Source organism: Lissotriton helveticus, chromosome 1_1 (genome assembly GCF_964261635.1).
Source record: "Lissotriton helveticus chromosome 1_1, aLisHel1.1, whole genome shotgun sequence".
Lineage (NCBI taxonomy): Eukaryota > Metazoa > Chordata > Amphibia > Caudata > Salamandridae > Lissotriton > Lissotriton helveticus.
In genome coordinates, this window is record NC_136057.1 from 1,492,252,648 (window position 1) to 1,492,279,269 (window position 26,622).

At 47.6% G+C, this 26,622-nt stretch overlaps 1 protein-coding gene across 2 annotated transcripts in view; it reads right to left on the reverse strand.

Moving 5' to 3' along the window:
* VDR (vitamin D receptor) overlaps positions 1 to 26,622 on the reverse strand; it is a 1,330,217-nt gene that overhangs the window by 605,315 nt on the left and 698,280 nt on the right. For both annotated transcript variants that reach the window (XM_078686550.1, XM_078686559.1), the window contains one exon: positions 6,361 to 6,451. In XM_078686550.1, coding sequence (XP_078542676.1) covers positions 6,361 to 6,451 — 91 coding nt within the window. The remainder of the gene's footprint in view (positions 1 to 6,360; positions 6,452 to 26,622) is intronic.

The window sequence follows — 26,622 nt, forward strand, 5'->3', positions numbered from 1 at the left end:
CAGATGTGGCGTCCCAGAGGGGCTTAAACCCCACCAAAATGCCATGGAAAAATGAGAAACAGAATAAGTGGGGTACTGGAAAGTCTGGCATCTGGCCCCACCCATGTGTGTCAGACCGTATTTCTGCCAATAGCGAAAGGCACAATGAAGGTTTATCCCCTCTTTCAGCCTGTGTCAACACTACACCCTAAAAATCTTTCCACTTGCTGTGGGGAATGTGTGCAGAATTTGGGCTCTTGGTGATCCGGCACCCAAATAATCCTATCAGCCTTGCGCATTACAGAAGACGCAAGACTCCGTGGAATACAAGGTGGTGTGGATTGCATAGATTAAATTGTGTTTTCCTAACCAGAGCATCCTAAAAAAAACTAAAAAACATGCCTAAAACATTCATTTTTAGGTCTCGCCTGCGCAGCGGGCATTCGCTGCCTAAGAGACCGTTAGCCGTCGTTCAGCTCTTTTCCGAAGCACACATTCAAGCTTGTGGCGGCATCCACCTTCCGGGAGTGCGCAGGGGCACGCCACAGGAACGAATATGTGCTTTGAAAAAGAGCAGACACACACACGCACGCAGCACTCCCGGGCCTGAAAGGCATAGTACGACCCAGTTTAACTGCGGATGAAATGTTACAAAATAATTCCATTTGCAACCCACAGCTGGAATCAAATAATCAAGCATCCATTGGCATTATTTATGCTTAGATGGTCAATCTAAGGGTTTTCTTTCTCTTTGTACCTTCATGTGATAAAAGTCTAAACAGTGTCCTTCCTTTTTCCCTTCTTTCCTTTCTAGCTTCCACCCTTCATTTCTTCCATTCTTCTTTCGTTCTTTCTTAATGCATTGCTTTCTATCTTCCATCCTTCCATCCAGGAATTTTCCTCATCATTTTTTCTTTCTATATTTCTTCCAGTCTTTTTTCCTTCCTTACTTAATCGCATCCTCTTTTTCTCTGCTTCCTTATTTCCCTTCTCCTCTACCTCCTTCACCGCTTCTTCCTTTCTTCATGACTGCCTACACTCTTTCCTTCCTCTCGCATTCCTTCCCCTCATTCTCAACATCCTTATTTCCCTCTCATCCTTCCTTCCTTTTTGCCTTCCGCCACTCATCTGCTCCTTCCTTTTCTCAAGCCTTCCTTCTGTCATTCCTTCGTTTTTTCCATCTTTCTCCCCCCTCTCTTTTCAGAGTGCTCATAAAATGAAATATTCATGACATAAGGCTGTACATTGCCATGCTTTTGTGTGAGCCTGATTAATATTGGACAAGCTGGGTTGATTTTGCTTGGAATCTGATTTTAGCCCCTCCGATTCACACAAGCCAGGCAGGCTCCAGACATCCATGACAGAAAATATTTCTATATTTCTGTACTGGTGCATCATATTTCCGATCAGGGTTTACAAACGAGTTACACATTGCTACAGAGCGAATTCCACCATAACGCAGTACCACCAGCCCTTGGCTGTAGTGCAACAGGGTGGAAAATAAATAGCTGTGGCATTTTTTAAAGGGCTATTTAAAAGTGTGGTTACCTGGCAGCTCAAACTTACATTTTTACCTAGCAACATAGTTTACAACACAATGTTATACATCACATTATTTGCTGTCTTAAACACCATGCAAACAACAGCAAACCAAGCTTAAAAACTACTAAGGAGTAAAATTACGTGCCTTTTTGATTGTATACTTTAGTCAAAATGTATTTTCGTACTTTTAAAATTAGCCCATTTTCTTGCTTTATTGTTGGTATTGTACAGGTAGTAGTTGAGTAAGTAAGGAAAAGCAATACTTTCATACGTAGATAATGCACCACTTGCCCAGTGATTGCGTTGAACATTTCTTACTTTAAATTGTGAGAATGACCGGATTATTAACAGGATAATGTGCTTAGAACTGATAAACACATAAGGTTACAAAGGCGAGACCTATTGGCTATGCCAATGCTTGTTCTCTCTCTTTCCATGGTTGGCTGCAACATTTTACAGTGGGATCAGACGAGACCCATTGAACCCTGCCAACCCTGGTAATTTCTGAAACCTGAAAGCCCGAAGGGATTCCAGGGTGGTGTTGCTTACATGGATACCAGCATGTTTTCTTACCCAACGTCTTCATTCCTACATTTCTCCAGATAAAAAGCACGCCCCCCCAACATCATTGGAATAGTCCAAAACTGTAATCATGTGAATATCACAATAAACATATAATGACTTCACATGGTCCAAGTTATGACTGGTTTCGGTTGCAGGTGATAGGCCGACCCACACAAGTGGGATCCTGTTTTATCTGGTGAAGTGTGGGAATACCAGCTGACTCACTGAACCCACTTCCTCAGTAACTTTCCCTCACAGAAATATGAGATAACTCTGAAATTTCTACAGACATTTGATGTTTGCAGGGCAATATGCATTTGGTAAATAATGGGATGCACACCATACCAACCTGGATTACCCTAGGTGTCTAGGTTTTAAAAATGTCTGGGGTTGGTAGGTTTTCCAAGGTACCGGCCTGCCCTGGGCCTCAACTCCGCTCATACAGTCGGGGCATAAATGAAACAAGAAAATATAGCCATGAGAAATTAAAATAAGCAACCCAGGAAACTATAATCAGTGTTTACCAAGCAACAGGCACACACATGATTGGCATAACTAGTGTAAAAGGCAACTCATAGTTAATCTACTCACTAAATCAAATGTATGATTGAACAACTACTGCCTAAACCACGAATTCCTAAACCACGTAGGCTAATCAACGATCGATGCTAAACCACTACATTTTTAACAACGAGTTCCTTTACCACGTAAAAAAAGCCACCTCGTGACTGGCCAATAGATGGCACTATTGTAATAACAATACTTCCTCGAAATATTTTTATATTGCTTATTACCCTTTTTCACCACTGTGTTCTTTTTAATTCGCAAATTATTTTCTTTTTAAATACAATAAATGTAATAATAGATGATTTGAATAATAACCAATTGTCATTTGAGGATACTTTAATCAATATATATTTTAACACCGGTCATTCCCGCTCCAATGAGACGCTGACAGCCATAAACACAGAGTAAATTAGCACTTTTTCACTTCCCCCCCCTAACTCTAGGGAATTCCATGCCTTTTTGAACTCCCCTCCTAATGACATACTTAAAGCCCCCAGTAACCTGTTCAATTAAGCACTGGCGGAGATGCTGTTGAAGATATGTCAACAACACCAGCCGAGCCTGTCTTTTTCTGGTGATTCATGACAGAATGTATTGTATTCACAAAACCAATATTTAAGGTTACGGCATTGCCAGCAAGTCAACTCCTCTGCTAAGGACAGCTTGGGCAACACATCCACATTCGAGTACCTTCATGAGGCACGAAGCCATTGGAGTGTGCGGACAGATCATCCAGTGAGTAGTAACACGCTAGTATCTTCAGTTAAATTTCATTTGTGCCATGACTGGAGCAGCATCGATTTTTTGAATTTATTATGTCACTGCCGTTTCCAAGTTTCCTAAAGGGGTGGGGGGCGGAGAAGAGTGACGTGCAACAAATTGTACTAGGGCCATTGCAGTTCGGGAATCGATGTTAAGAAAAGTCGTGGTTTAGGACTTAGTTGTTCAGGATTTGTCGTTGTTCGGACTTCGTTCTTCAGGTAAGTCGTAATTAAAACTTCGTTGCTTAGGATGTTTCCCCACTAAATCTAAGGAGCATACGACTGTAAGGCCCCAACCTATGCGGATCTGTAGTAAGAATGCCAGGAGAAGTCTGGATCAGTAGAAGTGCTACACAAAAGAACCAGCAGGTGCTTAAGGAGATTCAATCAGTGTAAATGTCTTACCCCCTTGTCAGTAGCCTTTCATTCAAAATGCAGCCTGTAGCCAAGGAGACACAGTTCGCTGGGTGGTGGGGCTCTAAGAAGAACAGCGTGCATTGCCCTGTAGACGTATGCAGGGCATTAAGGGGTTAATGCTCATGAAATGAAGTTGCAGGATAGTTAGTGTACCGTGGAGGTGCAGTAAAGGGCACCATATGTTGATTAATTACGGTCCAATTTTTTTTTTTCTTTACATTTTTTAATTAGGGTTTTCTGCATGTTCAGGATAGGTCACAATACAATCAACGTAGATGCGATCATTACATGACAAAACAATTCTGATACAATGACGACAGGATAGCTTATTTCTCCTGGGTATGTCCGTCATGTAGGGAATCCCTGAGTCCGTCAGTAGACTATCGTATAGGTGAATGCCATGTCTTAGTGCACCTGATCCCGCGGTCAGTATGAGCTTGGGGTTGCAAGGGGCCATTACCCACTGACAGCGATCCACCCTGTTCAACTAATGCCAGCAGTGGTGTTATGCGCGAGCTCGTCGGACTTGAACTTTTCGACTGAGGCTTAACTGGGATCCGCGGGAGGGGTGGGGGGGGACTTCACCCGCGGGGTGTAGGGAAGGGAGGGAGGGGAGGGCGGTGCGAGGGGGGGAGGGCGGTGCGAGGGGGGGTAGCGGCGAGCGTAGGGGGCATAGCGCTGTAGGATGACGTTCTGGCGGGTATCACCCGGTGAGACCTGGTAGTGCATGTCACGGGGGAGGAGCACGGGGGGAAGATCTGTGGGCGTAATTATGGACCTCCGCCTCTGAGTGGGTCGTTACGACGTGTCGGGTACCTCACAGGGGCGCTATGTGTGTGGTAGTGGTTGCGTGTGTGGGCTGGGGTCTCGAGGTGGGTCGTCAGGTTGGGTCTGCGTCGGTATTGGGGTGTCTTGGGCTGTCGTATCATGCTTAAAGTGTATCAGCAGCTGTGCCCATTCCATAGAGATAGGGTGTTTGCGCATCCCTTTGACCTCTTTATCCCTTAGGATCTCCTCCTCCGCTGCACCCCATTTATTGACTGCTCCTATTCAGGCCGCTTCCGGCGGCCCTGCTGGGGCCCTCCAGTGCATTACTATATTCCGTTTGTCCAGGAGGATGGCCAAGGATGCGAATCGCCACTGCAGCTTCTCGGATTTCTTCCTCTTATATATGCCTAGGGCGCAGGCCTCCCAAGTGGCGACATGTTGCAAGTGTACTAGTTTGCGTAGTGTGTGGAATACCTTGTTCCAATATGCTTGCAGGGACGGGCAGTCCCAGAACATATGGTGAAAGGTTGCATTCAGCATCTGACATCGGGGACAGCGGAATTCCGTGTCGGGATAGTATTTATGTAACTTATCGGGTGTCAGGTAGGCCCGGTGTAGAATGTTGAACTGTATCTTTTTGAAACGGGCGTTCCGGGAAACTTTTTTGGGGTACTCGAGCGCCTGTGTCCACTCCGTGTCATGGAGAACCCGTCCTATGTCGTCCTCCCAGGACTGTCGTAGCCTATCCAGTGGAATTTCGGTGAGTTCCCGAATGGCCTTATAGTGCCATGTCACCAGGTGACTACCCGCGCCCATACGTAGTATTGTGTGCAGCACAGGGTGTGTCGGGGGTTCACCCGCCCGCGGGTCCCAGTATGCTCGGCTACTGTCTATCAGTTGTCTATGCGTGAGGAATTGTCCGGGAGGGGGGGTCGTGCCATTCGATCAATTGCTCGAAAGTCTTCAGTTGTCCTTCCTGGAATAGGGCTTCCAATTCTGATACCCCACTGTCCGTCCACGTCTGCAGGTCCCTGTCGGTGTAGTACCCCTCCTTAATTACGGTCTAATTTATAGATAAAAACCTCAATAAAACCCTCAGCAAAGTAGGATGTTACAACAATTAAAGCAAAAAAAGTAGTGTGACCAGAATGCAGACACTATTTAATAAACGGCACTCAACAACGGAGAGTGCAGTACTCATGGGAAACGGAGTCCTATGGCAAAGCAAATCGTATGTATAAAGCATGCCACCAAAGTGTTGGGGAGGACTTCCATCCTTGAAGTGGATTGGACTTCTATTATAGAATGCTAACACTCCCCACTCATTTCTTACTCGCTCACATATACTGTCCACCAGCACCTTCTTGCGTTTCTTCTCATTTTGAAGGACAACAGGGAGAAGCCCTAAATGCTTAACATAGTCAATTCAAGATTAACCTAACACCCCTCTCATTAAATATTTTCAGAAGAATAAAAAACATAGGTAAATGTGTGAAATAAAACGCTGGGGAGCATTATTTTATTATCTGGTGCAATTGTGCTAAACATGAATTAAATTAACTGCAATTATGATCATAACTATTGTACCGTATCTGGATGGATATGATTTTCAATCTAAAGAACCAACAACAAGAAAATAATTGAGAAAATAATTAAAATTACCAAACCAACCCATTACTGTATTTTTTTAACCCAAAACAATAAAGTACGTATCAATATATTTCAACCTTTTACAAAAAATAATTACTAATTTGCATCTTACCAGGAGAAGAATTAAAGGCATCCAAGGAACTGTCTGAAGAAAAACTTGGTGTCTGAATAGAAGACGATCTGGTAATGCGCCTGACCGGAGGCTACAAAATAAAAAAATAAAAATGTTTTCTTTCTTTCCTATCAATGCTTAAAATATATATTGTTTATGACCTTATATTACCAAGGACATATAGGGATGCATCGTAAAAATTCAACTTTACAGCAATTCAGCCTCTTATGCAGCCCAACGCCAGTGAATATCTGGGAAATATGGGGGGCTCAGGAGCCCCACTTCACATTCTGCATGTAAGCCTCATCATGTTGCATTACAGTACTGTACTGCTCCTTCCCCAGACATAGAGGAGTTAATATATAAAAAGAACAGTAAGCCCCGATTTGAAAGTGCAAGGGTGATGAATGGAAAAACTTAAATCAACCTTAAGCGCTGCTAATTATTCCAGTCCCGTTCCATACAATAATGTTTTTTCTCCAGTCTCTGCCATCTAGATACAGAACATCCTCAGAAAATCAGTTTTCACTCCCAAGCCGAAAATACAGTGCCACGTGGCCTATGTAAGGAAGCACAACCAACTGCTGATTTCAATCGTTTTGTTGGGCCTCAAAGGAGTAGCCCAGCTCCTGACAGTTGCGGCAGACGTGTCCGTTTTTGGACAAGGGCCAGTAATGATGTATATGTGGTTGACACAAGGCTGTTTTGAAGGGTAATGCTACAGTTCCTTAGATCTGGCATTGAAGTCTTGCCAGACTTGTTTTATTTTTTTTTTTTATTAAATTGTACCTTTATTCACAAGTAAGAGATTCTTCAACAGGGCGAGTCGCCTGCAACCCAATAGGGTGGCATTCTTGTACAAATTATCACTACAAGCGATCAGCAATCATATGACACAGCCTGAATGCCGACATCCCGGAGGCTCGGCGGCGAATAATGTAAGCACAATGCATTGTCGATTTAAACTAATTCCATACATCGTTGATGTAAATGCTGTGCATAGCAAGTTTCAACAAAATACTAAGTGTGTACGAATAGGAATCAGTGCGGAACAAGGGAGAAATAGGCACGACTCCGCCCTGTGTCGTAAGGGAGAAAAAGAAGGAAAGGAAAGAAAAGACTAATTCCTACCCCAACTGCCCCCCCCACCCAAACATCGCCATCTGTGCTCTTGACCTATGTACAACCTTTCGCATTGTTGCGTTACTCCTGAGGCGGAAAGCCGGGAGTCTGTTTCTGAGCTTGATTTTTTAAAACTTGTGTATTGTGTTTTTAAAATTGCTGATTTGCACATTGTCCTTTCTGGCACTCACCCTGATCGCGCCGTGCAGCTGACCACTAGCTGACACTGCCTGTCCCCCATAATCGCTGCTTTCTGGGCGCCATTGGCACGCCGAGGGAGACTTCTGCCACGCCCATCCATTGCTGGCCACGCCCCCTCCAACGAATCACTTAAAGCGCGCTGAGCACTAGCGTCGCTTTATTGTTGCGTTACTCCTGAGGCGGAAAGCCGGGAGTCTGTTTCTGAGCTTGATTTTTTAAAACTTGTGTATTGTGTTTTTAAAATTGCTGATTTGCACATTGTCCTTTCTGGCACTCACCCTGATCGCGCCGTGCAGCTGACCACTAGCTGACACTGCCTGTCCCCCATAATCGCTGCTTTCTGGGCGCCATTGGCACGCCGAGGGAGACTTCTGCCACGCCCATCCATTGCTGGCCACGCCCCCTCCAACGTCATAAGTCGCCACTATAAACCATGTGTCAATATCGGAAGCGCAGCGGACGGGCGCAGCGGACGGGCGCAGCGGACGGGCGCAGCGGGCGCACCGGTTGCGCGCCGAAGGCGCGCTAAAGGCAAGCTCGTCTGCGCTCATCCGCGACGAGGACGCGACCAGCGCCGCTACCTCTGTCCAAATTGACCCGCATCCCTTACGCTACACCCGTGACACACTGCTATATTTACAAGGATCCGCACCCGAAGGTAAGCTCACCTTTGAGAACACTGCGTTTCCCCTAGCTGACTTCTCCCATAGGGGCCTGATTTCAGGAGGCCTACTGAACGTTAGATCATTACCTAAACACGCCACCGAAATCAGCCTCCTTATAGAAACACACCATCTCGATGTCCTGTTCTTAACCGAGACCTGGACACAGGCCGACTGTGATATTGATCTTGCATCAGCATGCCCACCCAACTTCAATATCCTGCACCTCCCCAGACCTAAAGGCCGCGGCGGCGGAGTCGGTATTATCTTCCGTGCCTCCTGGACTATAAATACTATAGACATAGACCCAGTGCCTGGGGTCGAGCTCTTCGGTCTGGCCATAAACTGCCACCTAGGAGATATCTTCACGGTGATTATTTGCTACCGGCCCCCAGGAGCTTTCTCCTTTTCGCAACAACAAGCACTCCTCACTATTTTCACAAATATGGCAACCTCCCATAATAAATTAGTTATTTTGGGAGATTTTAATCTTTGGCCAAATGGCAGCCTCGACACAGCACTAGATAACCTCCTGCTTTCCTGTGACGGTGTGGGGCTTCACCAACTGATTAGGCAACCCACCCACTCTGCAGGCAATAGACTCGATCTTATTTTCTCGAGCGCAGACCTAACAGAAGTGGGCGATATTCTGCCTATTAGCTGGACGGACCATTCACTCATCAAACTTTACATCACTAGTACCACCACAAATAAGCCCAAAAATTGTCGTCCAGCTGAATTTACGTACCGGAACTGGAAAGCTCTAGAAAAGCTCAGCTCTGTCACCACAGTCTTCGATTTGGAGGATAGTTTTTCTCCCACTAGCTCGGTGGAAAACAACTACAGAACCTTCAGTAGCAGGATAACATCCATCACGGATTCCATTGCCCCTTTAAAACACGGTAATCCTAAAGGGAGAGGGTCTGCTCCCTGGTTTACTGACTCCCTGAAAACCCTCAAGTCAGCTTGTATGCAGGCTGAGAGGAAGTGGAGACAAGGCTATTGTGACATGAATAAAACCCTCTGGAAAAATAGTCTTCTTGAATACAAAGCGGCTATTAGAGTGAGCAAATCGGCCTACTATTGCTCCACAATAGTTAATGCAGCCAACAGCTCAAAAAGCATATTCCAGATCTTAGAGAATCTTATACACCCTGACTGTGCTAAGAAAACTATCCCACCATCCCAGACCCTCTGTGACAATCTCGCACAGTTCTTTCTGGATAAAATCATGACCATCATCAACAACTTGGCAATCTCATCATCCCAATACCCGCCTACCTCCCCGGCAACCTGCTCCACTAACCGGTATCCCAGTTTAGTCGGTTCGCCCAGGGAAAGTCTTTTGGCTTTCCCCCAGATCCCTGAAGCAGAATTTGAAAGACTGGCACTTGGCATCACCTCGGGGTCCCCTCTTGACCCACTGCCCCCAAAAATCTGGAAAGCATGCGGGCACGAGCTATTCCATACCCTTCGGAGGATTTGCAACCAATCTCTCCGTAGTGGATTGGTTCCCAACCCTTGGAAGCAAGCTCTAATCACCCCGCTTCTGAAAAAACCATCCCTGAATCCAGAATGCCTTTCCAATTTCCGACCCATATCACTTCTGCCCTTTCCGGCGAAAGTGGTGGAGCGATGGGTCAGCACCTGCCTGTCAGCCCACCTCGAGCAGAATCACGTTCTGGACGACTTCCAATTCGGATTTCGCCCAGTCCATGGCACTGAAACAGCTGTACTTACGGCCATGGAAGAACTTCGAATGCGGGCAGACAGGGGCCAAGCGGTGGCCTTGATCCTTTTGGACCTGTCTGCCGCATTCGACACTGTCAACCACGTGATCCTGCTGGAGAGGCTGAGAGAGGCTGGGGTTGATGGCACAGCCCTGCTCTGGTTCCACTCCTTTCTCAGAGAAAGGAAACAGGCGGTATCCCTCCCCCCTTTTCAATCTGTTTTCTCCTCAGTCCCCCACGGTGTACCCCAGGGTTCTTCTATCAGTCCGATTCTTTTTAATGTTTACTTATCACCACTGGTCACTCTTATTAAATCCTACAATATGACTACAGTAAACTACGCGGACGATACCCAGCTCATTTTCTCCTGGGTGGGTGAAGACTCTATTACCTTAGAAGCCTTCCACGACTGCCTGGGAGATACTGCTGGCTGGTTACACCACAACTCCCTCCAATTCAACTCCTCCAAAACCGAGGTCCTGTTCTGTCCAGCAAGCCGCATACCTCGTCTTCTGCCTGCCGAGTTCTGGCCCCCGGAAAATCCAGATAATCCGCCACCGGTGGCCAGTGTTCGCAACCTGGGCGTCATGCTCAATAACAAACTGAGCATGGAAACTCAGGTATCAAGAACTGTCGCCACCTGCTCGGCCCTCATGCGCTCATTGCGCAAAATCCTGCCTCTACTTCCACCACCCGCCAGAGCACAGATAGTCAGGTGCACTATTCTAAGTCGCCTTGACTATTGCAATGCCCTCCTGCTCGACTCCCCCATGGTACTGCTGGACAGACTCCAACGTGTCCAGTCAGCAGCAGCCAAACTGGCCCTTGGATGGACCAGGAGATCCTCTACCACGGCTGCCTTAGCCGAGCTACACTGGCTTCCCTTGAAGCAACGTATTGCCTTCAAGTCTCTCAGCCTGGTCTTCAAGGCATTACACGGATTAGGACCTAGACCTCTTCAACGGATGTTTACCTGGTACACACCAACAAGAGCGTTGCGATCTGCGACCGCCCGCCTTGTAATAGTACCCATATTCAAGAGAGCCAGGATCGGGGGAAGATCGTTCCGAGTGGCGGCTGCTAAGCTCTGGAACGGTCTTCCCGCCGACATTCGCCAAACTTCACAGCTTCTGCCTTTTCGGAAACTAATAAAAACTTGGCTTTTCCCCTAGACCCCCCTTCCATTACCACTCCCCAATCAACTCCCACAGCTTCTAAATCAGGAGTAAACCACTCAGCGCCAGGATGCCTGCTAGGTGACAGCTGCGCTTTACAAGTGTTTTAAATAAATAAAATTTAAAGTGTTTTAAATAAATTCTATTACTAGGTTAAACACATCGCTGCTCAACTAAGAAAGGGGAAGTTTTGTGCGCCGCCTAACGACATGAGTAGTTCCCAGCCCAAAGCCCCACTGCCCGCCATGATCCCACTACAGTCTCCGGGTGGCATCAGCCGCACTCTATCCTACATTCCCTACCCTGGCCCTACTCTATATCCTCAGGTGCAATCAGTACATCAACCTCCCCACCTTGCTCCGGTTCCTCCTCCTCCCCCGCACCACTAACAAATGCCCGGTACAATGTCCAAAAGTTTTTGGGCCTGCTCATGGGAGGAAGCAATTCGCTATATATCTCAGACTGCGTGCAGCAGTACAACATATCCTTCGCCCATCTTTTCTTTGTGGGCAACGGTCCCCTCATCCAGCAAGCAGCTACCACCCTTCGGGCTATCAACAGGGCCATATCTGCCAACCGTCTCAGGGCAACAGGCAAGGGCTTTGAATACCCCAGCAATGCCAACGCAGGGTCAGCCTCGATCTCCACCTCTAGGATCAGGCTCAGCTCCTCGAACACTTCTCCCCAGAATTTGCTGACTCCCGGGCAGATCCCGGCCATATGGAAGAAATCGGCTGACAGCGCATGGCAACGTTCACATTCCGGGGATTGCCACAAGCCGTATCTGTGCAGCCTCTCCGGGGTGTAATATACGCGCTGGAGAAATTTGAAATGGACCAATCTATGCCGTCCGTTCAACGACAGCCTCTTCGTGCTGAGGCAGCAGTATCGCCACATGTCATCCTCTATCTGCATCCGCAGATCGCGCTGCCACTCTTTTCTGGCTTTGGAGGGCTGGGGCTGCCTATGCCGGAGTCCCAGTTTATTAATGTTCGTCACCAACTTGCGGGCAGACACAGTTTTGATCACATAGGTGAGTTCCGGCACTTCCGTAGGCTCCTGCAAGTCCGGGCCCAGGAGCTCCCTCAGTGCCCCCCGGACCCTGTGGTATTGAAAGCGGGACAGTAGCGAAGCAGCCGCCTGTGGGGGGGACAACTGGTCCCACGCCTTCACCACACCGTCCGTGAACAAATCCTCCAGTGTGTTCACTCCCAGCTTCTGCAAAGTTCTCGTGACCCCCTTCTCCCTGAGCAAGGGGATCCAAACCGCCCATTCGACTCTCATAAGCGGGGAATACAGGAGAACGCAGCTTTGTGCCCGTGCCAACTCGTGCCATGCGTGATTCGTGGCTTTTATGGAGTCCAGTCTACCTATATTTCGGTCCACTGGCAGGCATACTGTGGCAGGCAGCGGCAGCGGTTCCGCAAATAGGCGTTTGAGGATAACATGTGGGATCATCGGGGATCCGTGAATCCAGGAATGAAGGTGCGCAGCCTGTGCCACTCTGTAATATCTCTCCATGTCCGGGGCGCCCAGGCCTCCCATTTCATAGGGTAATGTCAGACTCTGCCATTGTACCCTGGGGTGCACCCCCCCCCACGCCAGGCGTGTGAGTGCCTGTTGCATTTGTTTGAAAAAAGCCTTGGAGAGGACGACTGGGATGTTTGTGAATAAGAACAAAAATCTGGGCAGCACCACCATTTTCATAATAGAGATTCTGCCCATTAGGGAAAGAGGGAGTTTGCACCATCTCTCTATGTCATCTACCAGTCTGGAAAAAGCCGTTCCGTAGTTCTCCCGGATCAAGATATCAGGGTCCACATGTAACATAATCCCCAGATACCGGACCGGATCCGAGGACCACTGGAGGGGGAACTCCATCTCAAAAGGTGTGGTGACTGGAGTCAATGGGAACGCCACAGATGTGCTCCAGTTGACTTTGAGGCCTGATAGCGCCCCAAACCTCACTACCTCTCTGAGTACCGATTGGAGATTCTTCTCCGGTTCGCGGACATATAGCAGAGTGTCGTCCGCATATGTCGATATACCTATTTTATACGTCAGGAAACTGACTCCCTCCGCAGCATGGTATTCCCGAATCGCGCAGGCCAGGGGTTCCGCCACTAGGGCATATAGTAAGGGAGAGAGGGCAGCCCTGTCTTGTCCCTCTGCTGATTGCGAAGGGATCAGTGACCGTGTTTCCTATTCGTAATCTGGCTGTGGGTTTATAATACAATGCTCCCAGCATTTGCAGGAATGGTTCACCCATACCAAGCTTTCGCAAGATTCGCAGCATGAAGGGCCATTCGACTGAATCAAAAGCTTTTTCCATATCAAGAAATATGGCTAGGGCCTTGTTTTCTTGTCGGACATGCTGCATTGTACCCAACACTGTTCTAATGTTATATGTCAGATTCCGTTCCGGGACAAACCCAGCCTGCTCCGGCGCCACAAGATCCGGGGCCAGGAGCGCCAACCGCGTAGCTAGAACTTTGGCATACAGTTTAGCATCAACGTTTAAGAGAGACAGCGGCCGGTACAAGCCGCATAGCTCTGGTGGCTTACCCGGCTTCAGTATCGTTATCAACAGGGCCTCACTCATGGTGGGAGACAACGACCCTTCTGCACAGATCTCATCGAAGAGTGTAATTAGGTGGGGCATGAGTATGTCCAGAAACACCTTGTAGAACCCTACAGTAAGACCGTCGGCACCAGGGGCACTACCCGTTCTCATCCCTCCCAACGCTTCCCGTATCTCATCCTCCTGCACCGGTGCCGCCAGGAACTCCCTCATGGAGTCCGGCAGGAAGGGCATCCTTATGTAGCTAAGGTAGTCCTCTATCTCCTCTTCCATGTGGGAGGATTTGGATCGATAAAGGTCCGAATAATAATTTTTAACAGAAGCAATGATCTCTGTTTCGTCCGTAAGGGAACGCCCTGTTGGAGAAGTCAGTTCATCTATTACCAAAGGTTTCCGTTCCTGCCTCATGATACGGGCCAGCACTGAGCCAGGCCTATCCCTCTCCCCATATACTCTCGCCGTTGCGTACTTTCCCATGTGTTGAAGCTCACGATCAGCCTCCTCATGAAACTCATCCAGCAGCAATTTTAGACGTTCCGTGGTGTCCGAGTCTGGGCAGGCACTTAGCTTCCCCTCTAGCTCTTTCAGTTGGGATTCTAGAGTCCGCAACCGCTGCCTGATGGCCCTTAGCGTACTGGAATGTTTGGCCATGGCCATCCCTCTAATGTAAGCCTTAAAAGCATCCCACAGTGTTAGGAAGCTGTCCACCGAGCCCAGATTCGTTTCGAAGAAAGACTCAATGTCATCAGCAAGGTCACCCCTAAATGCCTCATCGAGGAGCGCATAGGGGGGGAACCTCCAAGTGAAAGGGGGGATTCTTTTAGTCGGGGCAGTCAGTCGCAGCAGCTAGGGGGAATGATCCGAGAGCGTGCGGGGCAGCACCTCGCAGCTGCGGACACCCGCGATCAACTGTTGGGAGGCAAGGAAATAATCAATGCATGTATGTATGTCATGGTAGGCAGAGTAGTGCGTGAACCCTCCCTGCGTGGGGTGCTTAGTGCGCCAGACATCTACCAGGTCTAGTTTCAACATTTCAGCCTGCATGAGAAGGGCCGCGGCCCTGTCCTTATCAGGGTCATAGACAAAGTTAAAGTCTCCCCCCCATAACATCCTGGAAGCCTCATAGGGTCGGCTACGTGCTGCTAGCTCCGCATAAAACTCCGGGTGATCATAGTTGGGCCCATAAACATTAACAACCACAAGGTCCAACCCTTTGCCTAAACAACGCGCAATCAAAAAGCGCCCTTCGGGGTCTGCCTCAATTAAGGACAGTCGCAGCTGCGAGCGAGGATTAGCCCATGTGAGTACTCCCCTCGAGTGTGTGGTGAATCCCGCTGCGAGACAGCTACCCCTTAGACCTGTAGTAACAAGCATCTTGCTCTTGGGAGGGAGATGCGTCTCCTGAATAAGTGCAAGATCCACATGATGTCTTTGTAAGTAGTGCAGTACTTTTCTAAGCTTGCGGTGATCATTCAGACCCCTCACATTCCAAGTTAAGACAGTTAATGAATCAGGCCCACCAACATTCGCTCCGTTACCTACATCAGCCATTGTCGATGTAAATGCAGTATGACAGCCAACAGTATTCCCCTTTTGCTGTTAGATATTGTCCATAGACACATTAGAAGAGCAACAGTCCTTATGAAAAAACATTCAGTGAGCAGTTTGCATGGCAAATCCCCTAGAACTCCCCAAAAACAACCATCACCCCCATAAGCCCAAGCCACCCTCCTCCCACAGCAGACCTCCCCCAACCTGGCCTGACAGGGTCCCAACCCATCTTCAAAGTACAATAACATAGAACCATTCTGAAGGTCCCCAGTTACAGTCCATCTGGGGTCAGTTCGAGCTATGCGCGCTGGGGCAGAGGTCGCTAGGGTAATCACATAAGAGCACCACATTTATAGAACAAGCTGTCGCCGCCCCAGGCGCCACCACCTTACGCTATGTCCATCTACGGAATGCAGGTGTAGAAAAAAGAACTGAAAAGCATACACAGTGCTACCTGCAGGAATGTCCCAACACAGTCTCATTTCGCAGTCTTGCGCTCAAACAACAGGGAGAGGGGAAATGGAAGCGGGTAACTACAAAGAAACAAGAGCGATCTCACCCAGCCGTCGAGTCTCTGGAATGCCATGCCTGGCGACTCCGCCGCAGACCTCACAGTTCAAACCGCATGAAGTCTCTGCCTCGCAGCAGCACTACGCCACTGCGCCGCGCAGCATCCAGACGTCACCAAAGTGCACCTCCAAGACGCCAACTGAGGCGTCATTCCTGTTCATCCAGCCTGCTACTGTCCGCTAGGTCGTCGGATTCTCCGTTAAGGCTGGCCCTCTGCTCCTTGGACCATTCCTTAAGCGATTTCTGGAGTGCCTTTGGATCGGTAAAAAAGTGTGAATGTCCTCCCTTGTTAATTCGCAATTTCGCAGGGTATAGCATTGCATAATCAAGCCCCATTTCCCGTAGCTGTCTTTTGTAGGGTGCAAAGTGCCTCCTCTCTTCTTGGACTTTCGCTGTAAAGTCCGGTTACAAGGAAACCTCCATGCCTTCAAACTGCAGCTTCCCTTTCTCTCTGGCCACCCTCAGCGCGGTGTCCCGGTCTCTGTAGTTCAGCAGTTTCGCTATAATGGGCCTGGGGGTGGCCCCCGTGGGCGGTCGCTGTGCCAAGGTCCGGTGTGCCCTCTCCACAACGAACATCGGGGAGAAGATATCATCCCCAAGCAAAGTGACTAGCAATTTCTCCACAAACAGTTCCATCCTGCCGGTGTTTGTCGTCTCCGAAATTCCAGTGATGCGGATATTGGAGCGTCTCGAGCGCGCCTCCAAATCCTCCGACTTCTCCTGGATAACTTGTAGGAGCCTGGAGAATTGCTTACGATCCTTGTCCCATTCAGTTTGGGCCTCCTCCACCTCTGTGATGCGCCTTTCCGACATGTCCAGTCTCTCCGCATGCTTGTCAACTCTTTCCGCCATGCGGTCCATGCGGTAGGTGAGAGCGTCTATCTTCGTACCTATGGACGCCATACTTTCCTGCAGCCCCCGTTCCATGGATACTAGCATGTCTTTGATGCCGGTATAGAGCGTGTTTTCTGAGCCCGCAGCCTTCGCCGGGGGGTCCGGCTGTTGCTCTTCAGGTGATTTTGACTTGCGTTGGTCAAAGGCCAGTTTGGACTGCGTTCTGTCAGGTTTCCCCATGATTGGCCGTCCGCGGCGTTAGGGTCCGCTCAGCCCGACCCTAGAACTTGTCCTATGCAGGCGCCAGGAGAAGGCAACAGGACACTGCACCTCGCTGGTCCGACACTCGTGGACCCGTCCGCTGACCCCTCCGCTGCGCCGCCCCCGCGTCTTCTCAATGATGAGTGCGTCGTAGCCCGTGGCGCCTGGGCCCACCGCGCAATAATCTCGAGAGCCGTCCGCTCCCACCGTGCAATCCACTCACGTGCCGGACCTCGGCAGTGACTGCGGAAGTAGGTACCCAGCTCCCCTCACAGCAGGCGGCTCCCCGTGGGTACCTCCAGAATCCACGTGCACCTATGCACAATACTAAGAATCCAACCGGTTGTTCTTGATCCTCCCTTCAGGTGCAGCAGTTATGGATTGCGCAGTTGTTCAAACACGGCTCAGCGCTCCGCAGTACCCCCACAAGTGAGACGGGGGCCTAAAGGGGCGTGTGTGTTGCTGCACGCAAATATAGATGAGGTGGTCCAGGTCTCCGCTGGGGTAGGATGACTTAACTGCTCCGCCGCACAACTCACATAGCGCTAGTGCCAGCGCCTTGATGCACCCGTAGCAGTATCCCCGGGGTCCCTGGCACAGAGCCGAACCAAAGCTGGCCTCTCTTCGGCGGCACCCAGCCGCCCGCAGAACAGCTCACTAGGGGTGCAGGGGTGGGGTGGGGGGGCTATCCAATGTACCCCCCAGATGGGACGGCCCACACCAAACTGCGCACCGGGCCTCAGCGCCAGGCCCTGCTCGCTGCACACGTGGTCCCAGGCAGGCCGTCCCTGTTATCTCCCGGATGACTGCCTCAGCCCCGGTCTGCCCGCTCACCTTTCCTCACAAGGGCAGGGTCAGCCTCCGCGAACGAGCGCCGGGCGGCTCCCGGGGTCAAGGTCGCAACTCGGTCTGCGGGGGCTTTGTTGTCCTCTGGCCGCACGTCACAGCACGTACGACGGCCCCGCTCACAGGAAAGTCCGCTGCTTTGTGGCCTGGGTCCGTTCCGCCTTCTCCTCCCCGTCTCGCCCCAGCTCTCTGCAATTACGCGTCGGGAAGGCAGCCGAGAGATGCAAACAGTCTCCCCCGAACACTGCGCACGTTGTTGGCAGCAAAAGTTCCGTAGTTGGAGGATTAATGGACGGATTTTGTCGGTGCTGGCGCGGAGCACAGCGCTCACGCGTCCGGCATCGGCGCCTGCAAGCCCTTGCCAGACTTGTTATTCCAAAAACGCGATGGATGAGGGAAAATTGGAAAACCAAGGGTTTAAGGTATCACATCAACTCTAAGAACTACAGTCCCAGAGTCTGTTTCACAAACGGCCTAGGAGGAACTATCACTACATGTCCACCAGTGCATGCAGTGTCAGGAACTTATCCCCCCTCTTACAGGCAAAACACCTGTCCATGAAGGTCAGCTTGAGCCTTCTACTTTTACTATTTTTGTGTCTCCAGAAATACCCTTACTGCTCTCACCTAGGTGACATGAACTTAGCAATGCTAAGCTTTTGTAGTGCTTGAACGCAACTGCACGTGTGTCCTTTGAACGGTGTACGATATTATGGTAGAGTGGGTCGGAGAAGCTGGAGGAGACTGGCTTCTGAACAAGCGCGCAACCAGCAGTCCGTTAGGAGCACCCACTATCTTGTTGAAGCCCAAGTTTTGCATAGTGCTGAAGAAATCGATTGCTAATTTTGAGCTGGTATAAATGATCCATAGGTTGGAATGGGTCGTGATCAGGTCATTCTGGGTGGCAGTGTGTAAGGGGAGAATTACCCTCATGCAACTGGTAGGAGAAATTTGGGTTGCAGTCTAGAGAGGGGCAGTTCAGAAGTATGATGTGTAAGTGGTTATGGTTTATCGTACTGTGATTGACTACACACTCAAACACTGAGCAGGATGCATTAGGTAAGATATAGCAAATTATGTCTACAATATGTACTAAAGCAACCCTACACATCTGCATATTTCTGTTTATTATTTCGAACGCATGGGGGAAAAGGTAATTGAAGATGGTGGCAGTTATCACTTAACCAGATCTCGGTTAGGCCAACCAGGGGAAAGCTGTTTCTAGAAATCAGGTGCTATAGCATATGGTGTTCTTCTGGGCAGAGTGGGTGTTTCTTAGTCCTAATCCTAAGTATGCATTATTTTTGGGCAGGCGTGAGTTGGATGAGGTATATTGACTCAACAAACTTGGGTGGTTTGCTATACTTGCCTCGGTGGAAAGGGAAGGAGTTTAGGTATGTTGGAAAGACTATTCTATGGCAGGAGTTTGGGGAGAGGCTGGCTAAAATATCACTGACTTAGTACTGAAAAAGTAGTGGTGAAAGGTTGCTGGTTCTGTGTAGCACATATGATGAAAGTTGAGGGGGCACAGGACTTCTAGGTTGTGTGCAATTAGGCTGTGGCGGGGAGTACTTGGTACCAGGGATTCAGCATAGTTCTGCTTGTGGGTGCATTGGAGTTCATGGTAGATCCCTTAAAAGGCTGAAAGGTTCTTTTTGTTGGCCTGAATTATCACTGTTCCAGATGATAATTTTCAAGGGCAACAAGAGATAAGCAGCGCACCAAGCCTGTTACTCAGTTGAAAGCTGACACTCATTCTTGTGAAAAAGTCGTCGAGAATGGTTCTTCCCAAACCGCTGAAATATCCATGAATATCAAAACTATCATAGTCAAGCTTGAGCCTACATTAGCAAATAGAACTATCAGATAATGTTGTGAGAGTCATGCTCTTTAGCCTTTTTCTCGCATATTTATAGAACGCGGCAGCTGTGTATCTGATAAGCTCCTCGAACTGGTCATACAAAGTCCACATGCTTGCAAGATTATTATGATGAATCTTCCAACCTCCATGGCCTTGTGGTGCTTCCGGTTATCCTAGGGCGTGGTCTTCAGTGTGCTTGGTCTTCGTTGTACTACTATTCCTCAGTTTCAGACTATTCCAGTGTCTACTGTTTCAGCAGTAGTCAGCAGACATAAATAAGCAAGTACTAATCCAATGAGAGCTCCTGTAGACGGTGATAGGCAAGAATCAGTGAGTATTTTATTTCTGGCCACTCTTATTATAAGAATTATACAGGCAGAGAAGATTAAGTTCTTTGAATCTTCATTACGAAATGTAGAAAAAAACGTGACACATTCAGGAAACACAAATATGCAGTGTTCGCTGACAGTATAAGTAGGGACTGGTTGGCTTTCAATAGCTGATGATACTACAGAGAAGCATTCTATTTTTAGGAGGGTAAATGGTCAATTGGCCCAAGCTGGAACTGAACTTGTTAATTCGTGGTTAGACAGAAACAACAGGTGCATTAACGTTTGGTTATATTACAATAAGATGGATGTTATGGTTTTTCCCTCACCAAAACATACCTTTTTCTACAGCAAATACTCAATATTTTATTACGTCAGTAAATCAATCAATTACTTTATTTGATCTTAAAAATACAATGCGTTATAAAATAAATTTCCAATACAACATTACAATTACAATACATTTAAAACGGGTAAATACAGATAAAACCCATAGGTAAGATCTGAAACTAAAAACCCTATTAATACATACTATTTTCATCCAATTCATATTATGATGTGCAAAAACGTCAAGTTCAATTAAAATAAAATTACAAGGCAGTCAATTTCCTAGTTGTTAAAGCCATACATAGGTAGGATGCAAGAGAAACGCATACATAGGGGTCAGGGAGCATTAGTAGAAAAGTCAGAGCTGGGCAACATTTTTCGAATTTACATTTCGGCAATAGAGGAAGGAATGACTATTTACGTTCGTACATATAAGTTTATAAAAAAAATTAAAGTGCAAATTTGATTGAAGAGAGGTACCATCGCATGGACAAACTGGCCATTCATTAATTAAGTACACAACCGCAGGAAAACCCAGCATGCACGGGATAAAATTCAACCTGAATCGCAAGATTACATATCGATGCCTAATGTTTGTCACAAAAGCCAGATATGAATTTACTTCATCAGGAATAACAGAAAGCCCCAAATATATTGCTACCATGGTTTAGATACAGTTGTATGCATATATTTTGTTTTCCCTGAGCAAACTGCAGCAAGATTTAATTTCAGCTTTAGAAATTGACTGGCAATCGAGTAGATCACTATAACGGGATTCAAGGCCCAATATTGACAATGTTTCTTCAACATATTGGAGTCATGGTACCTTATGGGCCTGCTCAAGGTTTAAACAATCTCTAATGATATTTTGAGTTAATCCGACCATGTCCCTCTGTCAAATTGAATGCCACAGTAAAAATGGGGCGAGGGATATCAAACCTGAAATATATGGAGCGTGCAATTCTTGATGCAAGTTAAAAGTTGTCCTGGTACATTCCCCCTTGCTGCCATAACAAACACACGCAGAAGATTGGGAGTATAATTGGCACGTAAAAAATGTTATATTTTCTTCCACATCCATGTCCTTCATGATACTCCATAGTTCACTATGTGAGACAGTCGAACACTGCCGAGAGGTCCATAAAAGCCATAAAGATATTTCCTTCCTTGGCTTGGGTATACTTAGCTACAATTAAATTTATATTTAAACACTGTTCCAAAGTCCCCATCCCTTTTTTAAAACCATATTGTACTGGTAATAATATATTTTTATCAGTAGCTAAACCCTCTAGTCTGTTTAATAACAGATGGCCCATTAATTTGACTGTACCATCCAAAAGTGAGATAGGCCTATAATGTTTAGGCAGTGATTTGTCCTCTTTCTTATGTATTGGTACAATAATTGTCTTTTTCAATGTGTTAGGGGACCCACTACCATGATCACATTGAAAACATTAGTTAAAAAAGGAATGCAGAGGTCTGGAATTTCAAAGAAGTCGTCGATCGGGGCGCCATCTGGGCCAGGGGCTTTAGTGCTACTACATTGCAACAGACCACTTTTTACCTCTGCCATAGAGATTATAGGGGTATGTGGGTAATTAGTCAGAGCATCAGCAGTTAAATGTTCCCTTTCTGATACGAACCCAATATATTTGAGTAATGGTTGACCCAAGCATCCTCTCATACGTGAGCGTCTAGAGACAGCCCTTTATCTTGGTTCAGAAATGGGGGGTTAATTAGGCCCAGAATTCTTTTGAGGTTTTTTTTAGAATGCAGCATGTTGTAATTTATCCCAAGCATCCTCCTTCAATACTTTAAGTCTACACCTATTACTTTCCTTACATTGGGAGCAGAGATAAATACCTGATGCCCTGGCTTTTCCTTTAACCCCTTGCATGCGGGAATGATTCCCCCGCTGTGCTGGGGGAGGGGGGGCGCGCACAGCGCCCCCATGCTCATGACGAGCTCAGCTCGTCATGAGGCACAGTCATGAGCACATGAGGCACAGTGCTTGTGTGCTCATGACGAGCTGAGCTCGTCACGGCCACACCCATTTTCGTGGAACGTTCAGCACAGCAGGGGAATTATCCCCGCGTGTGAGCGTTCCACGGCTCATGACGAGCTCAGCTCGTCATGAGCACCGTGCGTCATGAGCGTTCAAGGGGTTACTGCTGTGTGTGATTTACTGAGTGCCTTGGTGCAAACAGCATCATATAAGTGAGGAGCCGAGGTTTGATGCATCCTCTTAGGGGTCTGTAAGTTGCTTTCTACTGCATTCAGTAATGAAACAAATGCCTGCACTACCCACTATATCCAATGGTTCACTATAAAAGTCTAGCAGGTCTGTATTTCCTACTGATTGTGCCTGGCTATCTTAGGAATTAGTACAGTTTTATTTATCTTAGCCCATTTAAGCACCATACCATTCCTTCTTACTATAGTTGGCGATGGGATTCTCCTATCAGCTGATTTGAAACAACCTTTCCCAAAAATTTGGAAAGTAATCACAGTGTGGTGGCTAAAATCTGTAACAAGGGTTTCTATCTGGTTGAATTTTTTTTTTAAGGGTAGCGCTACCAGCAGGTAATCTATCGTAGTACCGTCAATTGTATCACCAAAGGATTTTAAGACGGTGCCCATAGAATCAATTGGGTTAAGCATTATTACATTTCTAGTGATCAAAAGCCTGTTCAATTCATTGCCGTATGGAGTGTGTAAAAAATGCAACGGCACAACACCACCTTCATCAATCAAGCCACATGGGGGTGTTGCTAACCTACTACAACTATGGGCGTTGAAATCGCCCAGCTAGACTACATTCAGGGAGTTATGATGGGTCTTTATTGCCCTATTAACTGCACACTCTAATCAGGGCTGGACTGGCCGTAGCATATTTTTGAATGGTCCCGTCCATTCTTCATTACCCCGCTTACATCTAAGGCCAGCAATATTCCAAGTTATTGATTTATTCAAATAATTATTCCGATTTAGTGTAAAGTTAACTGGTATAGAGTCTGCCACCTGCTGGGCCTCACTATACTGTGTATGCTGACCCTCCTTGCAGACCAAGTGTCAATCGCAAGCGTCAAGCCCTTGCAGGGCACCAAATTTATTGACCAACGGTATGGCTGCTATGTGATTTAACCTCTCAGGGGGCGGTTAGGCGAGGGGGCGCAGAATTATTATCAAGCCCTAAACTAAAAGACTTGGGACCCTGCGATCTATAAAAGAACCCAAATGGTAGAACATAGATCTGTGTTGGTGCCATAGGGTGATTAGGAAGTATGTCCAGGAGGTGATTCACAAGATGTGGGTTATTAAAGTTGATTACAATAAAATCCCCCCCAATTGTTTTAGGGCAGTTGCCCACCCAATGGACTCTTTTAGCCATACTAATATGGCTTGCAAGGCTGGAACATTCATAAGCATCAACATACTTTGACATCCAATTTAATGGCTTATTCATCAATTGGTGTGTGGATTCTGACAGCGCATGTTGCAATTGTGGGGTATTTGCTAGAATGATCACATATGGACATGGTAGGTTTAAGTTAGACCTATTCTGTTGTGTGTAACATTTACAACCCTCCCCAAATATATCCCGCCTTAGTCTAGATGTAAGTGTGGAACTAGATGTGTGTGTAGCTAGTCGAGTCTGAGGTTCAGGGTTAGTGGGGTGGGTAGCCTGGTTATTTGTAATGACGTTCCCGTTGTTGTGGTGGGCCTCAGCAAGGCCTACCAGTGCTAGGGGTTCGCCCTTCTCTGCACAAGTCCTCAGACCAATAGGATAGAAGTTGGCAAGGAAACTGGAATATAAAATACAAAATGTATTAACCTCATGAGGTGGAACTACATTCACACAACACACTTCGGTAGTGTATGAAGTAGCACACTGAACAGAAGGAGCATGGTCCTCTGATACCCACACAGGGGCTCAAAAGAAGGCGGTACAAGTACAAGAAGAAGGTTTCAGGTACATATAAGGTCATACAGAAAATGTACAGTCAACAAGTGGGAGGAGCTAACAGTTGCTAATTCTAGTAAACACATCCTGACAGTTATGAAATGAAGGCAGTTGCATGGACAGCTGCAAGCTCAACTGAGCATGTGCAGAGTGAAAGAAGAAGCTAAATATAGTTTGTTCCAAGGCAGAATACAAGAGAAAACAACAGAAAGGAAGGACAAAGCACATGGTGAGCACATGGCAGACAAGATGGCTGCCAAAAACAAGCTTCACCTAAATGCTAACCCCGATCGCTGCCAATTTACAACACCATGACCAGTACGCATATAGCGGCACATGCATCATTGAAAATACTAGTCGCAAAGGCGCAGATTTGGGATGCACCCACCCAAATGCAATTTTGCAATTTAGGTAATCGCAAATTTTGCCATTACCTGGCTGATGAGGATTATGAATCCGAAACCGGTCCCAGGATGCTTTTTTCCGGTCCAGGGAAGACATGGCTTGGCAGTTTGGGCTGGACTGTTCCCATGAGGAACAGAGTCAGACTGATTTGCATATGGTCATGTCTGAACTGGGGTGGCTGAGTGAGCTAAAGAATGGTGATGGATTAAACCCAGATCAGTTGACTGGGGGTGTGCGTTTGATTTGCTCAAACGCTCCGTCCATCATCCCCTTTTGTATCGCTTTGTTCGCCCTAAGTTGGCAGGGTATGCTCAGACGTGAGTCCCTTGCTCACTTGGCCACTGGATTCAAGATAGCCTGGCTGATGAGGATTATGAATCCGAAACCGGTCCCAGGATGCTTTTTTCCGGTCCAGGAAAGACATGGCTTGGCAGTTTGGGCTGGACTGTTCCCATGAGGCACAGGGTCACACTGATTTGCATATGGTCATGTCTGAACTGGGGTGGCTGAGTGAGCTAAAGAATGGTGATGGATTAAACCCAGATCAGTTGACTGGGGGTGTGTGTTTGATTTGCTCAAACGCTCCGTCCATCATCCCTTTTTGTATCGCTTTGTTCGCCCTCAGTTGGCAGGGTATGCTCAGACGTGAGTCCCTTGCTCACTTGGCCACTGGATTCAAGATAGCCTGGCTGATGAGGATTATGAATCCGAAACCGGTCCCAGGATGCTTTTTTCCGGTCCAGGGAAGACATGGCTTGGCAGTTTGGGCTGGACTGTTCCCATGAGGCACAGGGTCAGACTGATTTGCATATGGTCATGTCTGAACTGGGGTGGCTGAGTGAGCTAAAGAATGGTGATGGATTAAACCCAGATCAGTTGACTGGGGGTGTGTGTTTGATTTGCTCAAACGCTCCGTCCATCATCCCCTTTTGTATCGCTTTCCTTAACAGCAGCATGAGATCTGCATTAACGCAATGCTTTTAGGATCTGATTTCAGTAGCTAGGGTAGGTCACTTAAGAGGTTGTTCTCTGAAAGGGCCTCCAATTGCAATTGTTGTGAAAGGAATGAAGAGTTTACTTCAACCGCTGCAGTCTAATCATGGTCCTGCCTCAGACCACCAATCAAAGTCCCGAAATTGTGAAGATAAAGTTTTGTACCTCTGTAGTGTCTGGTTGAATAAACACTTCATTGTCCCTTGAAATTTAATGTCCAACAAAGCGTAGTGTCTGTTTTATGTTATGTTGTGCTTTAAACTGGTGCACCAGCATTTAACATAAATATCTATATAAATAAAAATGTAAATGTTCGTTTGTTCAAAATCATAAATCTCCTAAAGTGCTTCACCAATCAATCAATCAATCAATCAATCAATCAATCAATCAATCATAGCATTTGTATAGCGCACAACTCACCCGGAGGGTCTCAAGGCGCTTGGGGAGGGGGGGGTCCGCTACTGCTCGAACAGCCAGGTCGTGAGCTGCTTCCTGAAGGCGAGGTGGTCTTGGGTCAGGCGGAGGTGAGTCGGGAGGGAGTTCCAAGTCTTGGCGGCCAGGTGGGAGAAGGATCTACCTCCTGTTGTGGCTCTTCGGATGCAGGGGACGGCGGCGAGGGCGTGGCTGGACGATCGAAGGGGGCGTGTGGGAGCGTAGAAGTTGAGGCGGCTGTTGAGGTAACTCGGGCCTTGGTTGTGCAGGGCTTTGTGTGCGTGGGTGAGGAGGCGGAAGGTGATTCTCTTGTTGACCGGGAGCCAGTGCAGGTCTCTCAGGTGTCTGGAGATGTGGCTTCGTCTGGGGATGTCGAGGATGAGTCTTGCTGAGGCGTTCTGGATTAACTGGAGTCTCTT